We start from the raw sequence: 26888 nt of genomic DNA on the forward strand, positions 1-26888 counted from the left end.
CTTGAGCTTAAAAAGGCATTCTGATTCCTGTTTCATATTGACATACAAAAATTGAGCAAAATAAATAATTTTTTTTCTACTTGCAGATGTGTATGCACCTATACACAAATATCTCCTGGTTTTAAATGCTTTCCAGGACAGCCGTCACTGAATACTACTGTAGGGTACAAATAGTCAACATAAACTTATTAAACATATCTCAACTGAAATAGTCTAGTGATTTCCCTCAGAACAGACATGTGATTTATTAAATAAGAGGCAGTAGGGGGAGTCTATTTCTGTATATAAACCTCTTGAGTAGACACTATATCTATTCCAGATTATGTACATAATTTAGCATTTCCTATCACTCTAAAATATATTTTAAATGGACCTTCTGGGTACTTCTATAGGGAGGTCATCTTTCAGTCTCCCGTGACACTTCTTAATTTTATTTAATATCTTTAAATATTAATTTTATTTAAGTGCTAATATGAAGAGGAATATATTAAAGAGTTTCTGAAATCTCTGAGCCATGAGCATTCAACAAAAAGGAGGGGATCCATATAGGAAAATTGAGTATCATACTGGTAGTCAAGTTTTGCAAGCATGCAGCCCCTAAAAACACAGTCCTAGAAAGGAAGAAAACAGTCAGATAGAGCGTTAACTTAAGGCTTGTCCTCTTACAAAGCAAGTAAAATATTTACCGGCACCATGTATGTTCTTTCTCCATAGAATATAGTCTTTTTCTTGTTTTTCAAGAGTGAAAGTGATCCCACTAGAGCAGCAGACTGGAGTCAAAGCAAGCAGTCGAGCAGCAGATACTGAATACCAGTCTCTTTCCCTAACAGCCCATCTTTGGCTCAACATGATGTGATTACAAGGTATCAGGTATCTGGAAAAAGAGACTCTCTTTAATAAATGCAAGGAATTAAAAGATACCTGCAGTCTATCAAATGAACAGCTAGTTAAAAGTGGATAACTGATGGCAAATTGTAGCAAACAGATTTTATACCAATGTATACATTCAGTATTAGATTTTAAACTATTAGCCTCACACAACAAAATAGGGTTGCCAGGTTCCTCCCGGTAACTGGTTGAGTATGGGAAGACTTATGAGGAGAAAAAGAAAGTCCTAGGCCTCATTAACATCATCTTACTAACAAAGTCTAGGCAACACTCTGGTATTTAGGCCAAAACTCTATGGTAAAACCAGCTTCTATCATAGAGTTTCTGCCCAATACCAGAGTGTCATCTGGACACTGTTGGTGTGATGACATCATTTCTTATGTAATGCCAGCCATAAGACCTAGGTCTTTTCCTTTCTCCTAGTAAGTTCCCCTCCCCCCGATCAGCTGATGGGCTGATGGGGGAGGGCCTGAAGACTGAATACCCCACCTCCACCAGGGAGGGTCAGGAAATCCAACAACAAAAGGAGGTTTAACTGGGTCATTTTGCAATAAGGATTGACTAATTGACTAAGGAACTTCCCTAAAATTTCATTAAAAGAGGACAAATAAACATTCAGTTTGTTACTTTGCAATGCAGTATTCTGTGTTTTGAAAAATTCAGATATTATGAAATACACATTTTATACCTTTATGTTAATCAGATTTCAATCTTCTGCATATTTCAATCTGCTAAACTGTAGTTTATACTAGTTCTCCCAAACACAAAAAGCCAAAACTTTGATCCCATTTATTTTACAATGGCTATCTTGCATTTCATGCAAGAACATAAGATGGCTATATTCTAGGGATTTATCAGACCAGTATGATTTTAAACAAACTCAGCAAGTGTAGACTATTAGGCTTTGTCAAAATTTTCTTGCTGAGATGTGATCCCATTCTTGCTAGCACTTACAAGTCCTGAAATAGTTCTGAATACAGGAAATTGGCACAATTAGCCTGATCCATTCATTACATTTTTAATTTTCTTTAGTAAAGCTATCACAAGTTGGCCATTTGTTATAAAGTCTGCTTCCAGTCCGTATGTTAAATATTTGAGGATGCAGTGCATTAGAACATTCAAAAGACATCTCATCATTCCAAATTTCTTAAGAAGAAAAAAGAAGTAATGCTGCAGTGGCTTTATCACCCAAATCACTAAATTACAAACATTTCTGACAGACTTAGCCCTTAGGCCACTACTTCGAATGCTGCCAATTTATCTTCAGCAGTCTTCCTTTTTAAAATATAAATGTATGTTCATTACAAAGAGGAAAATGTCTAAGCACTTTCATCTTTCTAGGGTAGATTGTGATTTATATATTATACATATATATTTCTCATAATATAACTAGAATTTAGACCCGGGCCCATTACGCACTTTCAATGCACTTTAGAATTAGATTTTTCTGTTCCACACAGGAAAACCCAGCTGCAAAAGCATACTGAAATTGCATTATCCAAGATGTGCAAAATGGGTCTAAGTTTCTAACTCATGCATGTTACACAGCAGAAGTATGTGAACTCTATGAGACAAAAGTCAGAGAATTGCTTTTCTTCCCCATGTAAGGACAATGTTACATATGAAACAGCATTAGAAAACCATTTAGAATATTACATTGCAAAATCAGAGAGACAGAGACAGAGAGATTAGTTTTACCTTAAAACTAACTGTAGCATCACATCTTCACAGTGTAAGGTGATAAGAGTTCTGAACAATGCCAAGGATACCACACAGAGCTGGGGAATCATAAGCACAATCAGTACTCTGATGTTTTGTGAGAAATCAGCAGTATGTTTTATTTTATCTAGAGAACATCTTCTGAAGAATTAGATTACAATAACTCAAGGTAAGTACATGGGCAGCTGCAAGATATACCTGGCATAAATACATTAAAGTTTAAGAAGCAGGAGAAAGGTTTAAATTTAGTCAAATATTAATTTTGAAGACAACTGTAAATGTAAATAAAGCCTTGGCTATTCAAAATTGTTTGTAAATACTGTTGGAAAATACTGTTGTAAATGTAAATAAAGCCCTGGCTATTCAAAATTGTTTGTAAATACTGTTGGAAAATACTGTTGTAAATGTAAATAAAGCCCTGGCTATTCAAAATTGTTTGTAAATACTGTTGGAAAATTCATTGTGCTGTGGGAATGTTACCACTGCAACACAGATTGACATGGTTGAAGACTTCTGAAGGGAAGGATTCAGTCTCCTGACAAATACAGAAAAGAACTCTAGTGTTATCACTTTTTTAGTGATGAAAAGCTTCCTAAGATTGGCTGTAGCAGGAATGCAAAGGAAAGAGTGCCACGCTCCACTGGACCCAAGCCTATGCCTTGAAGGGGTCACAGAAATATTTGTGGCCCTTACAAGAGACCTACCTTACTGTTCTGGAATACTAAAGGAAGCTAAATAAATGCTGAATAAACAGTAATTCTCAAAGTTCATGATTAACAGGATACTAAATGGGTTTTTGTGAAGGTTGATCTTCAGTGGACTTATTTAGTATATATGGACTTTTGGTTCTTGCTCCGCTACCATCATCAGCTGAAGAGGATCAACATGATGATTATATGGGCTAGTAGAAAGTGATTAAAAATTCTTTGAACACAAGCTGCTTTCAGATGGGTTATAAGTGGGAAAGACTGTATTTTCTCAGTCCTGCCCCTACAGCTATTTCCCCTGCCCCTATCCCATGGCCATGTATTCCCTCATTAGAAGGGAATTTTTTAAAAATCAACAATTAATATAATCAGTGGTGTTGTTTTTTTTAAAGCCAGTATTCATAGAGTTGTGTTGGTTTCCACCAATTCCTACCGCCCTCTGAAGACTTCCACTAAGCTTCTCCTGAAGGTCCACTGTCCTTCTTGTTTTCTCTGTGGGACAGGCTGGTGCACATGGACTGGGACTTGAGAGAGACCCCCCCCCAAAAAAAAATAAAAAAATAAAAAGCTGCTAGTACTCTGTACTGTACTGTAACAAAGAAGCTCTGGCCATAATGTGTTTTCTGTATTACCAGCTTTTATTTTTACAAAAGTGAGTATCTTCTCCTTTCAGTGATAAGATATGAGGGAAAAGGCATATCTCCATAATGAAACAAGCTTAAGACTGACTTTTGTACAATAATGAAAGCTGGGAATTGGAGAACCTGATACACAGATTGCTACATCATTGTAATGATATTCAATTGTTATTTAAAAAGAAAATATGGGGGGGGGAAACCTGGTGACATGGGGATAGGGGAGAAGATGCCTGCTGTCACATGACTAGGCAGGCAGACTACAGGGGAATCTGCCATCTGGAAGTCTTATTGTCACTGTATTGTAATGGCTACAATGGCAGCAGTGAGAAGACTGTGAAAAACACGAAGGAGATTACTTATTTGAATGTAATATGAGAGATGGTATCTTAAACTGTTCACAGGACAAAAAGAAAAATATTACATATTCAAGAAGAGTAAAAGGGCCTTTACATTTAATCCATTAATTATTGAAGACAATTCACCACAACAGTCATAATCATGGGGCTCTGGGCTGAGGAAAAGTGATGGAAGTGGCAGCTCTGCTGTCTACATTTGCCTAAGTTACACAGCAGAAAAATAATTCAGCAGCATATCTGCATTTTGGCTGAGTTCCTGGTTGCTCATAGCTAGAGAGTTCTTGATATCATCACCCACGCTGTCTGTAGAACAGATAATTATGGTTCAGCAGAGACAGCAACATTAGCTGATAGCTACTGAAGCTGCTTGGGAGTTTTCAGAGTTAATCTCTTTCAGGAGTGAGTATCTGTATATGCATGCACTTCTTCCTTGAAATGATTTCCCCCCCTTTGCACCCAAGATGTCAGCTGTAGCACACAAATCTGTGAATACTGATCACTTGGGCTCACCTGCATTGCTCGCCATATGCTACTCTGAAATTTATATGCAGGAACATGTCTCTCGTACATCCTTTAATGGCGAATACATGTCAGTCCAAAAGGGGAGGGGTCAGAAGAGCAGCCTACTGAATGCAGAGTGAAGCAGGTGTTCCCACTTTCTACTCAAGATTAACCTGCTTGCAAACAGCAGCCTGCTATTAACTATTTCTGTGTCTTAATTAATAACATGCCACAATTCTGTTCAGAAAGGGCTTTTGGCAACCCCTTCAATAACAAGGAAACATTTGCTGCTGCAAAAACTAAGGAGCTGATCAAGCTGGTAGTGTAGTGTACCATGCGTTATTGCATATCAAGCAATGTCATTATATCAAAGCAGCGTTCTGTCCTTGCAGACAGGATCACTTCATTCTGTATCTCTTACTAAAGAGGGAAAAGATGAAATCACTAGTGACCTTTTTGGAAGGGAAAAAGGCCTTGGCAGGTTTGCACAGTTAATTTTGAATTGTATAAAATATGTTCCCAAGAATATTTTTAAACTTCTAGGTAAGTGATGATAATCTTGTCAACCCCACCTCCCAAAAAAAAAAAAAAGACCACTGGTGCAGCAATTAAAGTTAAATGTTACATTGCTTGCTGCTGCACTCCAGTTCAGTTTTATGGTCTTGCAATGTTATTGACACTTTGATTCATTGTTCTTTACATCAATGGTTTTTGTTATTTTAATTGCTTGCATGTTAAAATGTTGTTGTATTTCTATGGGGTTCTTTATTTTAAAAAATTGAGCTATCTTTAGTGCCTGGCATTCATCAAGAGACAGTACATCATTAAGGCCAAAACTGAATATCAAAAGATGCCTCATGAATAGATACTTAGCTGAGCACCTGATATAAAATACTAACATCCTTTCTTCCCAGAAAATGTCATTCTAAATTATTAAAATTTGTTTTAATTAAAATAATCTCTAGCCCTTACAGTAATAGAATATGCCAACATGACAGGATGGTATATCCCAAGATACCTCTCAGGTACAAGAACTGCAGTGTCACATAAAAAGAAAGATGCACATCCAAGATAAATGGAAGACTACTCCCAATATAGAGTTTAATTCAAGAAAACCTCCAGAATTCATTCAAGCTTCAGATGGAATGTGGCTTTTTACGTCCCCAGAAATGAATATGACAAGAATGGATAAAGTTCCTCACTATTATTTGGATGCCCAGGCTGGAGCACAGTGTTTAAAAACAAGAATGCAAGCGTTCTCTGCATGGCAAAAAATATGCGTCGGTGCTGGGATTAAAGTACAGCATAGCCAGGAAGGGCACGTAGGTCAACATTCATAGGGCTTATGACAGAATATGAGTACAGCAGTGGTGTACTCAGCTTCTTTGAAAGGGTATGCACCTTATCAGGTGCAATTCCAATTTAACCACTATTTTCTGGAAAAATTCAGCATATTGTGTTTTTCCATCAGAAAGTCAGAATGATTTCGATCAATATTAAAAATTGGGGGTGGGGGGAATGATACACTTGTCTGAAACAATTCTACAAACCATTGCTCGCATCTCACCCGAAACGGAGTGTTTATGCGGCTTGTGAGGGTGTCCAGAATCTGTATATTCTCATGACGGTGCAACAGGATAAAATGGAGAAAGATTTGGAGTAACGCTGGTTCTGAAACACTCCGCAAGAAGAGATCTAAGTATGCAGTTGTAGTCATGACCTCCTCTACAGTCACCTAAAAGGAAACCACAGGAAGATTACAGACCATTTCAACCTTGCCACACTGATTAAATAGTTCACATGGCCTCCACAATAACAAGCAACAGGATAAAACTATAATCAATAAAAATTATTTGTTTTTAAAGATGCAGGCAAGGCCTACATAAGAAGCCAACACTTTTTGTGCTAGTTTGATGACACGGTGCAGGGACAATGTATGAATCTCATTGCCATGTTATGAAAAAAAATCCACCCAATTCCCCAAATATTTGTGGAATCCTTGTGTTCCAGTGCCAGATTCTATTTTCTAGTTACTATTAAACACCAAAAAGGTATACTGTGTAATTTATTTATTTACTGTATATACTCACATATAAGACGACCTGAATATAAACTGAGGCACCCAATTTCACCACAAAATCTGGGCAAACTTATTGACTCACATATAAGCTAAGGGTGGGAAATGCTCCACCATCTCAGACTCTCCCATCCAGCCTCCCCCAACAAATACAGAAAAGTCAAGAGGATGAATAGCTGCTGGTTTTTGTACACCACTTTTCACCCACAGAAACCAAAAGAATAGTTTGGAAGAAGTGATTAAGAGGAAGAAGTGAAGGAAAAGGGAAAAAAAGATCAGAGTCCCTCAATAAAACCATTGATGTCCTACAAGCTGCCAGAGCGACAATAGGCTGGAGCTTTTATTTCAATTACCATAAATACCCGCGTATAAATTGAGGAGGGATTTTTCAGTGTGTGAAAAAAGGTACTGAAAAACTAGGCTTATATGAGTATATAGGGTATCTGTTATTTGGATTTATTACCTGCCACTATCACACAGCGTCTTGTGGTGGGTTACAATAACAACGTTAAAACAATAAATATAAGACCAAAATCTGGCTCCAGTGATGAGAAAGGCAATTAAAAAAAAAAAGGCAAGTCCTCTCCCCTGCCCATGCTCCTCAGTATTTCAGGGAGTGTGAAACATTCAGAGGTGCCGAAAATCTTAATGCCGCCTTTTCATGCTTCTCACCCTCCACATCGCCTGCTGGAAAGGGCAGAAAAGAGCAACGCACTGTACACATGACTCTCTTCTGCCTGTCAATCAAGCCAGGCAGCCAATCTCCTTTCTCCATGTTTTAAAGGTCCCGTGATGCCTGCTAATTTTTTTTTAAATTCATACTTCTCCATTTAAATGCCTATCTAATCTAATCTAATCATAGATGCATAGTGCTTCTTGAACGCCACCCCTCACGGAATCATAAGTCTTGATACTTAAAAAAAAATAATCTCATTCCTGATGGGGGGGGGGACTTTAGAGAGGCATGCTTTGTGTAAAATCTTGGGGGGGGGAATTATTTCTGGCATTGCCTGCACACTTGCCTGCCTATTTGTTGCTCCAGGATGTTAGCCATTTTTTAAAAGACATTCCCATCCCCTGGAACAATGGAGAGGAAGGCGGGTGCGAGGGCGGGATGCACCTTTAGTGCATTTTAGCCTCCATACCTTCCCTCTGTTGGTTGCTCTTACTTAGCTAGTGCTTATTAGGTTGGGGAATCCACTTTATGTGATTCCCCAACTAGCGCTTTAAAATGGAGGATGTAGCTAGCTGGTTACTGCCCAGACGCTGGGTGTGGGTGACATCATATGGTGGGGCCGGATTATAATGACAACTTAAGGTAAGCATTTCACTATATTTAAAAAATCCCACATGGTAAAATACTAAACAGTTTGATAGAATATTTGTTGTATATGTCAATACTGACTCTACACATACTTTTCAGATGCAGGATTGTATGGTTTTACAATATTTGCAAGAGTAGCACATATCACAGAAGCCTTAAAAATGGAAATGCATGCACAGAGAGTTTTCTTTGTTGGCTAAGCAAGCAACGGCAAGGGGGAGCAATAATAAAGGAACAAGTAAATAATACAAAGTGCTGCAAACTTGAGGTGGGAGAAAGGGAAATGTCCTCCTTCTATCATCCTAAGGCACAGCGAGCCATACCACGGCCCAAAAATAAAGACTGTGGCAGGCCTTGACAAGTCCAAGAGGCCCTGAACGCAGTATAGATCACAACCTTCACAAAGAAAATGGAACACTGTTCACTGCTTTAATCATCCAAGCATATATGACAGACACAGCACTTCTAAATGTACCAATCCGAACACGAAAGAATGAAGCACGTTTAAGCCTCTCCCCCTGCAATATGTGACTTACTTTGTCTGGTTTGAACCCACTGACCTGATCTAAGGAGAGGCTCTGCCCTGTGCAAGGAACTCCACTAGCCAAAAAAAAAAAACGATTACAAAAATGATTACAAATCTCTTTCCAAACTCGTCTCAATCCTGACCCGTATACTGTTGCATATAGCACCCTTGTAAATAATTTCCTTCCAGTATTTTCCTGTCAGGACAGGAAGAAATAGCAGATTATCCACTATAAGAGCACAATATCCATGAGTGTGTAGTGCCTATCTCAGCTTCAAGGACATAGCTGCTGTTCAAGCACCGCAAAGTCCAACTCTCTTGGTTACCACAGAATTTGTTTGACAGTTCTTTGAATCTTGCCCATTGCCCACATCCGAAGACAGCTACATTTATTTGCAAGGCCTGGGTTATCATGGTGTTCTGGGGGTTCCTGCTCCATTGCTGACTCCTGCTCTGTCTGAACCATCCAGCATGCAGCCGGGGGTGCTACTGGACATAGCCTTGTGTTTAAACACTTAAGCAGCTGTTGTTGCCCACAGTGCTTTCTAATCAGTTCCTCCAAACTGTATTTATAAATGAAAGTCTGGGACCAGAGGTACCAATGTGATATATGTGATTCAAAAGAACATGAAAAATGATAGCAACAACAACCAGTAACATATCTGAGCACATCTGGCATAGCTCAAGGATGCTCCTTATCCCATGGTTGATGCACAGATTTGTTGTTATTCTTTCCTCTGTTACTTATCTCTCTCTCCAGTCTTTATCTCCTTAATCTTCTAGCTCAGCAGTCTTTAACCTTTCCAGACAAAAAAGAGCCTTCTTGCACTGAGCAGAGGAGCTTTATTGGCTATGCTGAACTGGCAATGGGGAGGACAGAAGTAAGAGCTTCTGCATCTGAACCTGTTGGTGATAAAATAAGAATCTTCTTCACTCACCTCTCCATTGCATTGCTCTTCTCAGTGTGTGTGTGCGCACCAAGAGAGACGGGAGAGGTGAAGCTCTTGATATTTATCCATGTGCACTAGTAGTAAGCTCTGCCAAATAATTGTCAGCTCTACATAAGCAGGTGCGGTGGCTACATGAGCCATCTGAGATGATTAATGGATTGAAAAACGCTTTTATAGCTTATGGAGTATCTTCTCACAACAAATGTCAGTCCCAAAAGCCCTCATTTGAAATAAATTCCCCCCCCCAAAGTTGTAACTGTTGGCAACCCAATTACAATTAGAAAGTGGAGTTTGCCACTGATACTCAAGCTGGTTCACTCACCTTGCAAATGTTAAATATGACTGGGAAGCACAGCTGTGTACACACCCACCTGAGGCTCCTCCCCTTCCTATCCCCTCTCGGCTCATCACTGGCCATTTCAGGAAAGGAGGAGGCAAGTCAACATGACCATACAAGGTCATATCACCCAATACATGTTTAACAATTTAAATATAAATATAAATATAAATATAAATATAAATATAAATATAAATATAAATATAAATATAAATATAAATATAAAAATATAAAAATATAAAAATATAAAAATATAAAAATAAAAAAATAAAATATATATATATATATATAGCTCAGTAATGTATGGTACAGTTTTCTGCTGAGTTACTTGATGCATATTATTTATGCTGTAATAAAGGATTGAATAGAAGCAAAGTTTCTTTAGTAGTATTACCCATACCCATAACAAACCAGAAACATTGCTGAGCTGTATGCCTTTGTCAGGAAAGAAATTATAGAAACGCTTACTAGATGCCTAGGGCATCTTAAACCCATGCCTACATCTAACCACTGTTATTCAGAATATAATGAAATCAACACCACAGAATGGCAATGCTATCTTGCTGAAGGTAAGAATGTATGGTCGTTATAATAGTTTCATCTTAGTCACATGGAACATAAGTTTTAAAAGGCTCAACTGAAAGCTACTTTGAACTAAACCATACTTCTGCGGAAATCACTTAAGTTAGTGTCATCACTTAAGTTTTCTAAACACTATTACACAAATATACAACAAACATATTAAATTTTCAAAGGCATAGGTTGTACGTGTCCTTAATATATTTGACAAGAACTGATGGCGTAGACATTACAGGAATAACATCATGGGCATCATGAAACAAAATAGCTAGCATGTGAATGTGGAAAGCCAGATATTGTAGATCTGTTGATGCATTTGCATTTCTAGAAATAATCCAGGCCTTGAGAAACCATTTAGCATGTGCCCTTTCCAAAATCCTGGCCAAAGCATTCTTTTGTGGTTTGGCTGCTACTGAAAGTTACAGTTGTATAGCTGGTATTCCACAGGGCATCCATAACATTTAAATGCTCTTTTCATGTGGTCTACAAGTTGTATGGGAATTAATAGTGCTATATAGCATCCTATGTGGGGAAAGCATTTAAACTCTCTTGGGAGTTACTCACAGTTAGTACTCTACTTGCATAAGGCCTTAAATCTTGCTGAGGGACTGAGCAAATTTGCTATGACCTTAATCTACACTGGCCTCTCCTTTTCCCAGCAAAGCAGTGGCCATGAGTGATATACATAATCATGAAAAACTTCATCTTGAAACATTCTGCATTTCAATAGCTAGCTTCCTGTACTTTATGAGTATACAGTCTCTTAAAGCAAGAGGGCAAAGCCCTAAACAGCATTTTGAACACTGAGTTCTGCAGATTGCCAACAATTTACATGCAAATTTATTTATACAGCTCTTACAAGGAAGAAAAGAGCCATTATGAGAGATACACTTAGCTGTCAGTGTAACTAGGCCCAACACATTACAGTAGTGAGTGCCAAGAAATATCAGTGAGAAAATTAAATTAATGGATGCTGAAACCAAATTTCATAGCCAATAGCATTTTAACAGAACATATTTCAACTAAGAAAAGAAAGGCATATAAGGGTATATAAGATTTTAAAACTCATGAGTATAAATGTATTAGCCACATGAAATGCCTGAATAGAGCATTTATGTTATCCCATCAAGTCTTATGGGAAAGCCTATTATAAACTGTGTCTGAGATGGTTTGGGGGTATTTAATATACTGTTAGAAGCAACAGTTACTGTAATTACGCACACTGAAAGAAAGGGGGTGCTTGGAAGAAGATATTCCAAAACTGTTAAAAGGGACCCCACATTCCATTAACAAAATGGAAGATTAAAAATACTCTTGCATAACATACCAAAATCCCTACTATGTAGCATTCAATTTTCTGAAACCAGTGAATCCTCCAGTAGATCGTATCAGTATACTATCAAACTATTAGGAAGTTACATTCATCTCCCCCCCCTCTTAAAACATGTTCTTCAAAAATATTCTCTCATGTGGTTAGGAGATAGCTAGAGAACATTTGTACGTTAGCATAAATTACTTCACAATTATAAATGGTTTTAAATTATGAAGAAAGTTATTCCAGTACAGTGAATTTTTCCCCTTAAGGTCAGACAGAAGTTGGGTCCTACATGCAGAGTTGTTCATGCAAAGGACACCTGCTCAGAATGTAATTGAATTCAGAAAAAAGGAAGAGGAATTCACTTTCAATATTAATTCCTCTTTTCCTCTTGCATTCACATTTTTGTTCCAGCCATGTTTTTTGCTTTCCCCAAGACCCACTAGATGGCACACTCTCCTTCCCTATCCAATATATGAAAGATATAACAAATGATGTAGCTGCAAACTAACATGTGATCTGCACACAGCTGGATAGCAAGGAACATAATTTAAGAACCCCAGTTTAAATTAATTCACTAGTTAACCACAAAAATTTAAGAGGTTAACAACTCTTTCAGGATGACTACCATGTTTACTGCAATATATATTTCCTCGGGTTCCAATCCTTCATAGATACTTTCCTTGTTAGCTTTGAAATTCTGTTTGTGACACAGGTTCAGTTGTAATGCCACCCTGCATTTTTAAAATACTTCACCTATGTGATGTTGATTTAGAAGGAAATATACATGTATGTATGTTAGAAGACATGAGAATTGAACACTAAATTATTTGGATCCAATATTTGCCAGCTGTGCAATGCTTGCAGAAATCCAGTACAATATAGTAGTTATAGTTTTAGATGAGGACCAAGAAGACTGAAGCTCAAATCTTTGCTTGCCATGAAGCTTACTAGTTGATCTGGATCAAGTTTTGATTTCTATCAACCTAACCTACCTCACAAAATGGTTACGAAGATAATATGATATGAAGGAAAAGAGAATGTTGTATTGAGTTCCACCAGGGAAGGGTGGGATAGAATTGCACTAAAAAAACTTCATTTAAAGGTCAATGTCCTTGTTGAATGGGAAATTCATGAAATTGTAGATCCCTTTAATGCAACTGGAAGTAACAGGATCATTCACCTTATTATGTTCTGTATTTGCACCTAACCTTTTTGGGTATTTTCCATGTTATCAACATACATAATAGTGTCAATCTAATAATAGCAGGCTCACAGGCACTAGTTTCTCAACAACCCTAATGGGATAAGTACACTTTTCACAAACAGATCTACATAAATAGGAAACCTATTTTAAAGGGATTTTTTAAAAGCAATCACAAAGATAGAATGCCTTCTAGGGTTTGGCAGCTATCCAGCATATGGCACTGAATGCTACATGTATGATTATCTGCCAGCCGGCCAGAAGTTATGGGTACATGTTTGATGCAAGGAGCTCCTGGTTCTCAGGAAATGAAACTGCACCCTTGAGTTCAAGGTGGCCGACCCACAGAAGCAGAGGCAGTCAAGCAGAAACACAGATAAGACTCTCAGGAACTTGTTTGATGTGTAACTCCTACACTCTCAGGGATCATTAGAGTCAAGAGGGAAAAGAATACAGTGTTCAAGAAAGAGGGGATGTTCTCTTAGGAGGGACCCCTTCTACAGCTGGTGAACAGGTACCCTTCTGCATCAAGGAACCATCACTGGTCAGGGAGGAAGGAGGGCAATGAAATCCTTAGTCATGTAGGTAGATGACCATGTACTGACCACATGGAGACTTGTTTGTTTGGTGCAAAGTAGTGAACGTGATGTATGGTCTATGTAGGCTGGTAAATTGTGCTGGGGAGGAGCCAGTAGTCATGATAAATGTTCGTACTAGTGATGTCAGAAAATGTAGTCATATGGTCCTGGAGGAAAAACACAGGCTATTGGGAAGAAGACTGAAGGCCAGGATCCTGGGGAGCAGCAGTAGGAGGGCTTCTAGAAATACTGAAAAAAGAGGCTGGGATTTATTTTATGGCAAACACACCACACTAGGGTAACTGGTAAACAGTTCAACCAATTGAAACATTGCCAGCAGTAAGTTCTGCTCAAAGCAAAGATATTGCAAGAAAATAGATCATTAACAGTTCAGTAAACCTAAATACCTGAATTTAATTTATTTTACCACATTCATAATAATATTATGGTCATTAATATTGTTCCTGATATAGTCAATACTAAAGCACAAAACACTGACCTTATGCAGAGCTGGGGCCATTACTGGGACTAAAAACCCATTATAGATGTAGTTCACAAGCTGGTTGCGAATGAGCAAATGTGCCACCTAAAGAAAGCACAAAAGTTTGAGGATTTTCAACAATTTGCAGAATATTTTAAAGAAAATTAACCTCCAGTAAACCCTTTGACCACCTTTGAATAAATGAGATTGAGCTAAAGAATTCATCCTATGCATACTTAATTGGTTTAACTCCAAGGAAACGTTCTCAGGACTGGACTATACTGTGGGGAAAATAATGTATAATTAAGCAAAGAGCAAAAGTAGTCTCGTTCATTAACATACTTGTGTCACAATTGAATAATATAAGAGGATAAGTATCTACTGAAGTCCTATGAGGTTTTCCATGGCCACTTAAAAAAGAACAGACTATTATTAATTTACAGAAAAGCAGTGAAGCAACAGAAAGACAGTAATTTATCTTTGACCCTTTCGAAATATTAGATATCTTCTCTGGACGTATTTTCTCTGACCAACATGTTTTTTCCATTATTTTGTGAATAGGCCAAATGGAACTAAAACATCCAATAACTCTAGAAGTGGCACTCAATATAAATAAGCTTGAACATTTTCTAGTTAGCTCAGGAGCATAGCAAAAACCCAACACAGATTCAATAAAAACAAAGCAGAAATTGCACTCACAGGAGAAATCCTCCTTACAACGACACAAGTCTCTCTCTTATCTTTTGCAGGTATGAGGTTGTGAATATTAATAGCAACAATTGCTCAGTGTGAAAAACAAAGTGAATCATGGTTTTCTTTAATGAAACCCTACCACAGCTTCTTACGTGGGAGCAAAAGAGAACATTGTCTTGTGACCTTGAACAGATTTTTTTCAGTGGAATATCCTTGCTCCAGGAGAAAAATAAGACACAATTTACTTGAAAAATAGGAAAGATGGCTGAATAAAGAAAGAAGGAAATAAAGCTGATCCAATTATTATGATCTCATTGATGATTCTATTTACAATGAATGTTATTTAGTTATCAAATGCAACTGATTCATTTAATAAAGCATAAATCAATGTATCGAAATAAGTTGTTTTCTTAGTAGATACAACTTAGACTGAATACAACACTACAGGAAAAGATGAGATCTGCGGTGCGGTGGACTAGGGATGGGCACAACCCAAATTTTCCCATGAGAATGCCTCACTTTGTGCCTTCTGGACATTTCCCAAACCTTTGTCTGGTTAGGCTCAAGGATATGGCTGGTAGCCATTTCAGGCTGATATCAGACAGGCACACCCGCTTCACTGTAAGGCTAAAATGGCTCCAAGCCATTTCAGTGATTGATTTTGCTCCCTCCCACTTAGAGGTGGGGGAAACACTTTAACACTATTAAATAACATGCCTCCAGCCATTCTTCACCTCCTGGCACTCTCTCTTCCCTCTGCTGCCTTCTCACGCTTCTAATCACTCCATATGCCGGCTTGAAATGGCAGAAGAGAGGAATGCATTGTACTCGCGACTCTCTTCCTCCTGTCAATCAAGCCCGGCAGCCAATCACATTTCTCCCTGTTTTAACGGGACCACGATGCAAGCTAATATTTTTTTTATGTAAAACGTCTCGCCCCTTTTAAAAAAAACCCTTGGATGTCTTCGGAAGGCTGGGGTGGTGAGATGGGAAGGGAAGACCATCTTCCCAATGGGGTTGAGGGGCTGGATTGTACTTTGGGGAAACAGTTGCTTTGTATCTGCTTGTCTGGAGGTGAGATCCTCCACATCCTATTCCCCTTCCCCACACTCCAACTTCAAACAACCCAAAGGGAATGCAAAAGGCTTCCAACCACAGCTACAATTCAAATAGCAGTCTCTCTCTGGCAGGCAGGCTTCACTGTTCCTACCAGCCGTTTCTTCTTCAACTCTTTCAGGGCTGGCGAGCACACGTGTTTGTTGACAGTTCCTTCTGTGCCTAATCATTGCAAACTTGCCCCTCACGAGGTTTTGGGGTTGTGCAGCCTACTTGCTTGTGTTTGGGATGTCTGGGACTGCCCGTGGTTCTGTCTAGTATTATCCAAGCATCTGGGCGATCTCTTGATCCGTGGGGGTGGCGGCTGTCAGACTGGATCAGTCTGACCTGCTTGGGACAGGACTTTGTGAGGACCTAGTGTAAAAGGAGGCTCTGTTTATATCTCTGTGTGTTAACTGTTGGGGAATTTTTTTTTTTTTGCTTTGTCTGGGCAATATAATTTTTTTTGCTTAAAAAAAAATAAAGTCCCTGTCCCCAGGAGAAGGGAGAGGGAGGTGAGTGCAAGAGCGGGCATTGGAGGTTGAGAATAGCGCTACTTTGGCTCTGCACATTTCCTAGGTGTGTGGCTTGCTGGGTGCTCTCATCTCGCTTGCACTAAATAGTTGGGGGAATCCACTTTTTTTGAGATTCCCCAACTATTGCTTTAAAATGGAGGATGTAGCTGCTGGTTTGCTGCTTGGACACTGGAAGCTGGTGACGTCGTGCAAAACCCCAAAAATATGGCATCTGCATAAGATGAGCATTTCGCTTTTTTTTATCAGGTGTGGAATGGCCCAACAAATTACTAAAATGGATGCCTTTTAAACCCTATGTTTTCCTTCCTCCCCTTCCAGACATGGGAAGAAAAATGGAGGGATTAAAGGGCTGTACCTGTCTGTTGGCAGCTATTTAGCTGGTCCCTTTTTGGAAGGTGAAGTGAAATGAACCAGGCCCAAACTGCCCATTTCATGCCCATCCCTACTGTGCACTCATTCTTTAATGAAGATTTACTTCTTCTTTCCTAAACATGCACTCATTGCAATACATGCACTAATAAGAGAATACACCATTGAAGTTTTTGGCAGCCTTTGGAAGAGAGCTAATGACCGATAATTAGACATCTTCTTTCATAAGTGACTGATCCTTTATAGCTTTTACCTTGCAGCTTTTATTGGCTGCTATACGTATTTTATATTTTATATGTGCTAAGAACTGGTGTGTGTTAAAATCAGATCTTTGAAGAAGGCCTTATAAGGGCCGAAACTTGTTGGTCTACTGGTTCATATAGCGCATAGCACACTGTTTTGCAAAGTGTATGGGCTGTATATATGTTTTTAATTCCTGTATTTTTTAATTGTGCACAATAAAAGTAATATCATTTCAATATTTATACAGACATTCAACCTTTGAAGGTTCTAACTGTCACCAGCTGGCTTTTATGGTTCCTAACTATAGGTTAACCAGGGCTATAGCTAGCCAAGATTATCCAGGACTAATCATGATCTGTAATAACCATGGTTAATACTGATGTTGATGGAATTCTCATGGCAGGAGAAATCTGTTCCAGAGTGAGGAAGAAGCATGTCATGAGTGAGGAAAAAGCAAGCATGGCCAGTTCCTAATTCTTTAACGATAGCTGGGGCATTTTATGTCAATTTGTATGTTTATTTCATATTATCTGGCATATAAAACCAAGTAATCACTGTCACAAAGGTGACTAAGGAAAGTAAGGCTTAATGAGCTGCTCATAATCAGCCATACATTTTCACCTTCTCATAGAAACCAAATGTCACTGCCCATAAGTGATCATATTCACAATTCACCACCACTATTCCAGGTATGTTGAAATTCTGTGTTGAGAAATTCAGGCATAAAGCTACAGTAATAATTCATTTCTAAAGATGTCTTTCTTTTTAAACACCCTATTCACATCTAGCTTATTATGCTTATCAGCTACACCTTTCATTACTTTTGAATACTGAATTTGGAAAATATTTTTGTTTTAAACTCAGCACTAATGATGCCATTACCACTGTATAAATATAAATAGAGTAAATATTTGTTGGAGCATAGAACTTTGATCTCTGATGTCAACACAGAGGTAAAAGAAAAGCTAGTTTTCACCTCCATATAAGAATACACAGATCATTTCAGATATCAATACGGCATTTAAACAACAGTGCCCTTCAAGTGATATGCCTAAATTCTACAACCGTAAACTCTTTTAACTTCATTAATGAGTAGAAGCAAACTTTCATGAATAAAATGAAAATACAGACGTTGTAAAGACTTGAATCAGAGATAATCTGATTTTATCAGACTGAAGAACAATAAAGAATCTAAAGGAGAAAATCTAATTACGAAATAATCAAGAACAAAGAATACAAGCAGGCCAAGAATGATATAATTTTTATTGTTTGAACACATTTAACGTTTTGTTCAACTCAACAACAGTGAAAACCCTGCACTCCCACAGGGGAAGAAAGTTTTTCACTCTTGTAAGAGCCAGATCATAAAAAGCAGCACATTCTTTACAACTCAAGATAACCACAGGATTTCTCGTGGCACATAATCTATCCATTTTAGAATCAAAGACTGATCAACCAACCATCCTTATTAAAAAACAGAAACAGTATTTTATATAATAAGTAAATTATACTCACTGGTGATATCACATGAAAACCAATTTTGAGGGCATCTGCTTTAACGCAAACAGAAACTGCCATGTGTCCTAAGGGGATCATATAAAGCCAAGGGGCCAATGGCAGAAAGCTAGCAAAGAAAGTCAGGCAGATGAAAACCATCACACATGGGTGCAGACAGCCTGACTCATCCTCCATCACCACAGTCTTGAAAGACCTACTGCTTTATGACAGAGAGCCAGGAGTGGGGCAGAAACAGGAGAAGTCTATTTCTGATTCAGATGGATTAAACAAACTCCAAATTAAAAAGTTTTTAAAAATTTATATATTATATATAAACCTTATACCAAGGGTAGTCAAACTGCGGCATTCGCTGGCAGGGACTCATGGGAATTGTAGTCCATGGACATCTGGAGGGCCGTAGTTTGACTACCCCTGCCTTATATCTTTTGTAAATGTATGCTACTTAAGGAAAAAGCAAGATACAGATGCAATATAAAAGAAACTGAATAACTAAGTAGGCCTTTAAACTCCACATTCAAAGCCCAACACAGGACCAGCTATGCAATCTGTGGCTTAGTGTTCTATGAACCAGTCTTAGCCTTGAAAATCTCATCTGCCCTCACACATCTCAAGCCCTCTGTATCCCTTTTTTTTGTGTGCAACAAAATATAGTTTGTAATTACACCCAAACCATCAAAGTATGATTTGCTCTAATCAGAGCCAGAGCCAGCTCATCGAAGTCCTGGTATGCCAGTTACAATTTACAACACAGTGAGGGCTATTTGAAAATACCTGTCTCTTTTGATTATATTATTACCATTATTATTATGTAATTTATTATCTGCCACTTGCAGACAAATGGCTTGTGGTAGGTTACAATAAGATATCCCCGCAATTAAAACATAGAAACCCTAACCCTTAAAATCCAGAGCATACAAACCAATGGCAGCAATCCTATCCCCCAAACCCTCCATGACCTTGGACTCCTAGAACCCCCTTTAAACCTGTGCCTTGGAGGAAATATGATCATATCTTGTAGTTATGAAGAGGAGGGCCCAGCTCTTAATCGCTCTGGCCTCAACCAAATGCCTGGTGGGACAGCTCCAGCCTGCAGGCCCTGCAGAACTGAGAAAGTTCCTGTAAGGCCTTAAGCTCTTCCAGGAGCTCATTCCACAAGGTCAGGGCCAAGCCCAAGGAGGCCCTGATCCTGGTCAAGGCAAGACACACCTCTCAGGCCAGTGACCATCAACCTGTTTGCACCAGCAGAGCGAAGGGCCCTGCAGGGAAAATAAGGTGACAAGCGGTCCCTCAGATATATGGGATGCAGACTGCAGATGGCCTTAAAGGTCAAAACCTCATCCAAAATACCACTGGCTGGATATGGACAGGCTGAAGATGCCCCTGCGAGGACCCTAGCCACTGCATTCTGGACCAGCTGCAATTTGCAGGTCAAGGATAAGGGAAGGCCCACGTAGAGGGAGTTACAGAAATCAAGCTTGGAGATGACCATTGCATGGATCAGTGGCTAGGTTCTCTGGGGACAGATAGGGCCCTAGTAGCCTCATCTGACTAAAAAATAAATACAATTTTAAAAATTAGACATGCAAGAGAACTAGGAATCTATTTATAAAGAACATCTGTTTAAGCCAGCCACTTATCAGCTATATGGGGTCATGTGGAGGATGCTCCCTTGGTGATGGGCAGCTGAACCCTAACAATGGGATGTTGGTAGAGCTCAGTACCTCTTCACACAATTCTGTGCATGAAATTAAGCACATTGCCTTACTATTGCCCTCAGAACTAAAACCAGAAGGGGTTTTTCTTTTCTTTTTCTTTCTTTTTTTTGGGGGGGAGGGGCGGGGAGACACAGCTCCCAATTCTGATTCGGAAGCCAACTACAAACCATATTGGCTCAAATGTAATGGTACATTATAGGGTTTTGTAAAAAGAAGATTTTTGGAAGAGTACAAAAAAAGAGAGATTGTTTGTATCCAAGGCACATTCACATAACACTAAACCAAGGTTTTACACAATCAAGACACAACCTGTCTGGAGTGTGTTTGTTCCAAACACAGTTTCCATGTGCTGAATCTTTCTCCTTTTCTCAAGGATTACCTGTATTACTGCATTGCAAAACTCTAGGGAGTTCATGAACTGGACAAGGGCTGGAGAAAGAAGCCAGTCATCTTTCAGCAGGCAGTGCCATTCCTCTCCTTTCTCTTCCAGCTTTGTAGGCAAAGATGAATACAGCCCACTTAGGCCCGTAGCTAGCACCTGAATAAGGAAAAAGAAATGCTATTAACATTCTCTCAGAAAGATAAACTTTGATGTCTCACCCACCTTGCAAATGTTATGGCATGATAATGACATCTGTCCTGCCTCCCATTGTACTAAGAGACATTTGAATGAAAGAACGGCTTATGTGGGAGGAATGCCTTTTTGGCTGGTAGAACTTCCTCCAGCCAATGGTAGGATACATGCCATTATATCATGGTGGTTCTTCTAACTTTAATTTTAAACACTCTGTGGCTTTGATTGTTACTGTAAGAGGATTTTTAAAATTATAAAAGTACATAGCAAGAATACAAATGTGCATCTTGTGGAATGTGTTCTTTTGCTAAAATCATTATCAGTTTAAAAAAACAAGAAACAAATACTGGCTTGGATCCAGCAATGTAAAATCAGAAACCCTTAATGGATTTAGTGCTGTTGTGCTGGCACAAGATCTTCTATAACACCCAGATGTTTCCTCCTCATATACCAGGGTCATGAGGCAGATGCCAACAATGGTTACCTCTGAATCTCTCTTGCCTTTAAAACCTATTATTATTATATTTCAATTTACTACCCACCACTTCCAAATGGCTCGTGGCGGGTTACAACAGTCTGGATAAAATCCCCAATAAAACTCCCAATAAAACACCAGACATAAAAACCATATAAATCTATTATTATTAACCTACAGAGTCACTATAAGACAGCTGTGACTTGACAGTATTTTCCACCCCTATTATGTTGCCAGAAATTGGTAGCACAACGTCTTGTGGAAGCAGAAATGCAAGTGGGCTTATAGCTTGATTTAAATTCTAGTGGCTACGTAGGTTATCCTCCTGCTTTTCTGCTTGTACAGAAAATGTTGAAAATTTTGTACTGAATCCAACCCTTTGTTTATATTACACACATAACGGACATATGCCTGGAAGCTGTGAACTAAATCATGACACCCTGTCTTGAGCCTACTACCTGGCTGTGTTTAGAGCTATAATTCTCTATTTCAAGGTTCAAGTGCTTAGCATACAAGTAGCATACTAGATGCATAAAATCCAGGCCAGCTCTTAGAAGTACATGTAGTCAACTTTAAGAAAGATTTGCAGATTTTGATTATTTTAAGTAATGTTCATATTGACAGTTTTGATTCTATTTTATTTGCATTTACAACTTTTTGTTGGTGCAGTAGTTAGTGGTGCGGACTTCTAATCCGGCAAGCCAGGTTCAATTCTGCACTCCCCCACATGCAGCCAGCTGGGTGACCTTCGGCTCGCCGTGGCGTTGATAAAGCTGTTCTGACTGAGCAGTGATACCAGGGCTCTCTCAGCCTCACCCACCTCACAGGGTGTCTGTTGTGGGGGGAGGAAAGGGAAGGTGACTGTAAACCGCTTTGAGACTCCTTCGGGTAGAGAAAAGCGGCATAAAGGAACCAACTCTTCTTCTTCTTCATTTTCCAATATGCACCCCATACACATAGGTAAAAATAAAGCCCGAATATCTTTCACCCAGAACTAAGATAGACCTATTAACATCTAAGGAAAAAATACTAACTGACGATTTACTATATTATTCATTAATCCAACTTTATACATATGAAGTTACAGTATTGGGAACTGTGAAAGCAGGTAGCTCCACACAAGAAACTTCTTGAATGAAGATTAAGTGGAGTCTTACAGAAGTTTTCTGAGTGGATGGAAATACTTCATCCAGGCAAGAACCATAAAAGGAAGTACAGCCTTCTTCTTTAAAACACGTTATAGTTATTGATGTGAACTGGTAGAGATAAATTTCTGTCTTAGATGACTTCTTTCAGCAATAAGCGAAGACACATAGCCAGAATAAATATTATCATTCATACAGCTTTAGTTTTACATGAGCCAGTTAAAACCAGGCTCCTTACTAGTAAATCATTTTGAGTACTTAGAAGATTGATCTGATTTTCCAGAGGTGTTGAAATGTAACATTAATTTTTTGACTGACAGATTAAATTAGACTGTCAGCCTTGCATTTCTCTAAATTTTCTGGACTACATGCTGCCCTTACCAGCTACTTGTTTTGTCAGGTAAGCTAAGACTAAATTAAGATAAATATGCAAAGAAGAAAGTAATATTCATCCTATATGAGATTTTAATCATATTAATTATCTTTGTGTGGCTGAATTCTATACATCTTTACCCCAAAGCAGGTCACATTGAGTTTGATGCAACTGACCCCCATTTGGGCACACACCATTACAATCTCAATTACAAGAAAACCAACATAACAACAGTATTATGTCCCAGGAAGCAAATGTAGCCAACTGGCTAGTCCAATAAATATGACTTCCTACATTTAGAGAGCAGTCTTAAGCAATCCAACTCAGAAATAAGCCATATGTTATTCAATAGGGCTCACTCCTAGGATTGTCCTTAATCGAGTTCCCTGAACCAATCCATATTTTTATGCTGCTATTCCTTTAAGGGCTGCGGTCAGCAAGTATGGGTTCTCTTCCTTCATTTTGCCTGCACAACCACCAGGTAGGTAAGGCAGAAAGATTAACTGCCATGAAGTTTCCTAGTACAGTTGTCCCCAACCCCCGGTCCAGGGACCGGGACCGGTCCGTGGATCAGTTGGTACTGGGCCGCAGCTCCTCCTCGTCCTCCTCCCCGGCTGCTGCCTCAGGGGCTGCCCTGCCACTCTGCCGCTGGCTCACCTTTGGTGCTCTCCGGTGGCCACCATGGCTGGGGCTTCCATGGTAGCACTGCACAAGGGCCCCCCAGTGGGTTGCGGGAAGTCAGGTGCGCTGGCGGGAAAGCAAGTGGAGCAGGGGCTCAGGCGGTGGTGGTGACATCCCTCGGCAAAAGACTACCCCCCCCCGGGCCTCAGTAAAATTGTCAAGCGCTGACCGGTCCCCAGTGGTAAAAATGTTGAGGACTACTGACCTGAATCTAAATCTCTGCCTGGCAAGTTCAAATTTGGCATACCAATCAATGTTCCATACCTTCCCCCAAGTCTCTTTACTTAAAAGGAAGGAAGCATACAGATGAGGTTCCCCCTATTACGACGCATTACTTCTTCCTGCTCCTAAATTACTTCCAGTTGAGAGGGGATTCCAAAAGAAAAGGGAACTAGCTAATGTCATGGCTAAGTAGTAATTTTTAACTTGGTCCTTACTTTTTTGTGAACTTCTATCTACTGCACATGCTAATTCAACACTCATTATGGCCACAATCCAGTTTACTTTATTACGGGCTTTGATGAGCTCAGCAGAATTTTTTAAAACTAGGAACAGCACTCATGTGTTTGTAGGATTTTAAGCTGATGCTAACCAGATTCCTACATCATCATTCTGGACTATAAGAAGTAGAATCCTGAACCCTCAAGACTGCCAAGACCAAATTAAGAATTATGGATGTTTATGAAGCAATCAGAGCCTCTTGCAGCACAGGTGCTAAGGCTCGCCTTCCCTCTACTGCTCCCCCCTGGCCAGCGGGGCCAGAGATGTGAACTTCACCTACTCTCCGGAGAGCCACGTGGGGTGATGGGGTTTCCACCTCATGGACAGCTCGGGGTTCGGGCAGGCTGAGCCACTTGCCACGCAGGGAAACCAGACACTCCGGCTTGGAAACGAGCGAGCGGCTTTGCAAAGGAAAGCACCAAGAGAGGGAGGGGTTAGGGAGAGGGGCAGCGAAGGGTAGGAAAAGCCCAGCCTGAGACAGCAGCCATCATCCCAGCGCTAAAGGCAATGCGACCATGTGGGCTCTGGCATGGCAGAAGCAGGCATCTGCACTCTGCACCCACTCCACATGCAAGTCTTCTGCCATACCTTGAATGCGCACAACGGTCAGGCAGCATGGAGGCGGCCATTGTAATTGCTTTGCTGCTGCCGCGGCCGCCGCTGCCCACCCCCGCCCACCGCTGCTGCCCTGTTGCTGTTCATTGCCGCCGCTCGTGACAGGTACTGCCTGTCGCCACCATTTGTGGCCACCGCTGCCTGCCCCCACCCGCCCCCACACACCAACCAACCAGGGGACCCCAACAAAAGAGCCAGGTGTCTCCAAATGGGGACCCCTAGGTTGAGAACCACTGTTCTATACCCTGTCTGCTGGCTCTCCACAGCAATTGGTTTGCCATTGTGTGAAAAAGGATGCTGGACTAAATGGACCATTGGTCTGATCCAGCAGGGTGCCTCTAAACGTTCTTAGAAGTAGACCCTGTACTTTGCCATAGTGCTAGATACATAGGGTAGCTAGCCTCACTTCTGGTATGACTTTAAACACACTAAGGCAATCATTCTAATTTGGATTGTGTTTGGCAGCCATGGCCCCCTACTGCTTCAAGGTTAATATAGCTGGCTTTAATCTTCAGAGTAAAGAGACTTTCTCAAAATTAATTGGCAAATGTAATTATAGAAGTTACAGCACAGATTTAATAAGGGTATCTATCTTGGGGGGAAATTTTGTAAAATGAATACTTAGACATATTCAAATAAAGCTAACTAAAGTCTCTGTTCTTACACCCTGCATTGGCTCTGTAGCACAGTAATTCTGAAGCTTTAAAAACTTAATTAGACGAAGCACAACAGAAGATTCACAGGTGCTGTAAACTGTGACCCTGGTTCTGCTTGCTGGTTCTGTGGCCACTACATCAAAAGTACCTGATTCAAGTACTTTTCAGAACTATCCAAGCCAAATTACCCATCCCTGCACTTTGAACAGGCTGAATCAGTGGTGGCCAAATCGCTCACATGCTGCCAGAGAAGGCTGGCGGGGGGGGGGGTGGCATTGAAAGCGCCTGCCAAGCAGCTGATCATGACACTTGGATCATGACACCTTAAATACCTTCCTGTCGGGCCCTGTCAGCTGCAGCCCTGTCTGACTCTAAGGAAGAGGCAGTTCTGAGAATCTTGCCAGGACCAGCCCCTGAGCTTCAGCCACTGCCAACAGACTCATATTCAGAAGCACCAGACCTGCCTTGGGAACCCAGCCCAGAACTCGAACCGCAACCAGGCACAAGCACCAAGCCCCTCCAGCCTTTACACACCAACCCTGTTGCACAAGTCCCGGCAGCAGCGGCTCCCCTCCCTTTTTTCCTGAACCTAAAGAGCAATGGTGTAGGAAGCAATGTTTGGCCTTACAGGAAAGGTGCAGGAGCACAAGGCTAGCTGCACAAGGGCAGAACTAGTTTCTGTGATTCTTTTACAAGACCAGTCTGAAAACTGAGTCAGCTGTGTATGATTAGCTGTGTGCTGGGCTTACACAGAGGTGGGAGCTAGAGGCCCACTGTGCTGACAACATTTTTCCTACCAGACCTGCATCTCCAGATCCTGCTCTTGGACTTCGTGGATGCTGCTTCCCTTATGGACCTTCAGCTTGCAACTCTTGACTATGGACCTTTGTCTTGTCCTGATCGGACTTGGCTTGTGATTGTTTTCCCAGCTAGACCTCAGCTTCTGTGACCATGCTTTGCCAGCTCCAGGATTGTTTTGGCTGCTTGCCCATCTCTCCCTGCCTAGCTTGGAGGCTTGACGCCCCCCCCCCCTTTCTCAAGCAGCTGAGACACTCTCCACTGCCTGGGAAAGGGGGGGCATGTGAATGGGGGTGAAATTCAGAGTACTTTGGATTAGCTGAATTGATTTGGTTAAAAAGAACAAGTAACTTTATGGCTGCTTCCACACCATAAAAAGCAAGATATAAATACAATAGAAAAGAAACCAAATAACTAAGTAGCCATATATTTTCTGTAATCAACTGCAAGAAAACTTAAAATCCTGGTTCTACATTGTATCCAATTTACTCAGTGTGGAAGCAGGGTTTAAGGCAAAAAATAAATGCTAGTAACTGTGATTAGCTGGAAGACAGACAAACCAGCATCCAGTCACCATAAACTCAGTACTCATCATATTCTGCTTTTGAAGGAACACACACTGCCCAGTTCACTTTTTAAAATATTTCAGAACAACATGCTTGAAGAGAACTAAACAAAAGGAAAAGACTTTTCAAGTCTTAACTGTTACCAAGGTTATAGC

The 26888-nt window shown here is 40.1% G+C and overlaps 1 protein-coding gene across 8 annotated transcripts in view; it reads right to left on the bottom strand.

The window, feature by feature from the left end:
• The window catches only part of FHIP1A (FHF complex subunit HOOK interacting protein 1A), an 89385-nt gene that overhangs the window by 23504 nt on the left and 38993 nt on the right, over positions 1-26888 (bottom strand). For all 8 annotated transcript variants that reach the window (XM_077300098.1, XM_077300091.1, XM_077300092.1 and 5 more), the window contains 5 exons: positions 20729-20887; positions 14199-14285; positions 6377-6544; positions 2587-2666; positions 687-874 (listed from right to left, as the gene is read on the bottom strand). In XM_077300098.1, the coding sequence (XP_077156213.1) occupies positions 687-874; positions 2587-2666; positions 6377-6544; positions 14199-14285; positions 20729-20887 (682 nt within the window). The remainder of the gene's footprint in view (positions 1-686; positions 875-2586; positions 2667-6376; positions 6545-14198; positions 14286-20728; positions 20888-26888) is intronic.

The sequence above is a fragment of the Paroedura picta genome, chromosome 10, assembly GCF_049243985.1.
Source record: "Paroedura picta isolate Pp20150507F chromosome 10, Ppicta_v3.0, whole genome shotgun sequence".
NCBI classification, from domain to species: Eukaryota; Metazoa; Chordata; class Lepidosauria; order Squamata; family Gekkonidae; genus Paroedura; species Paroedura picta.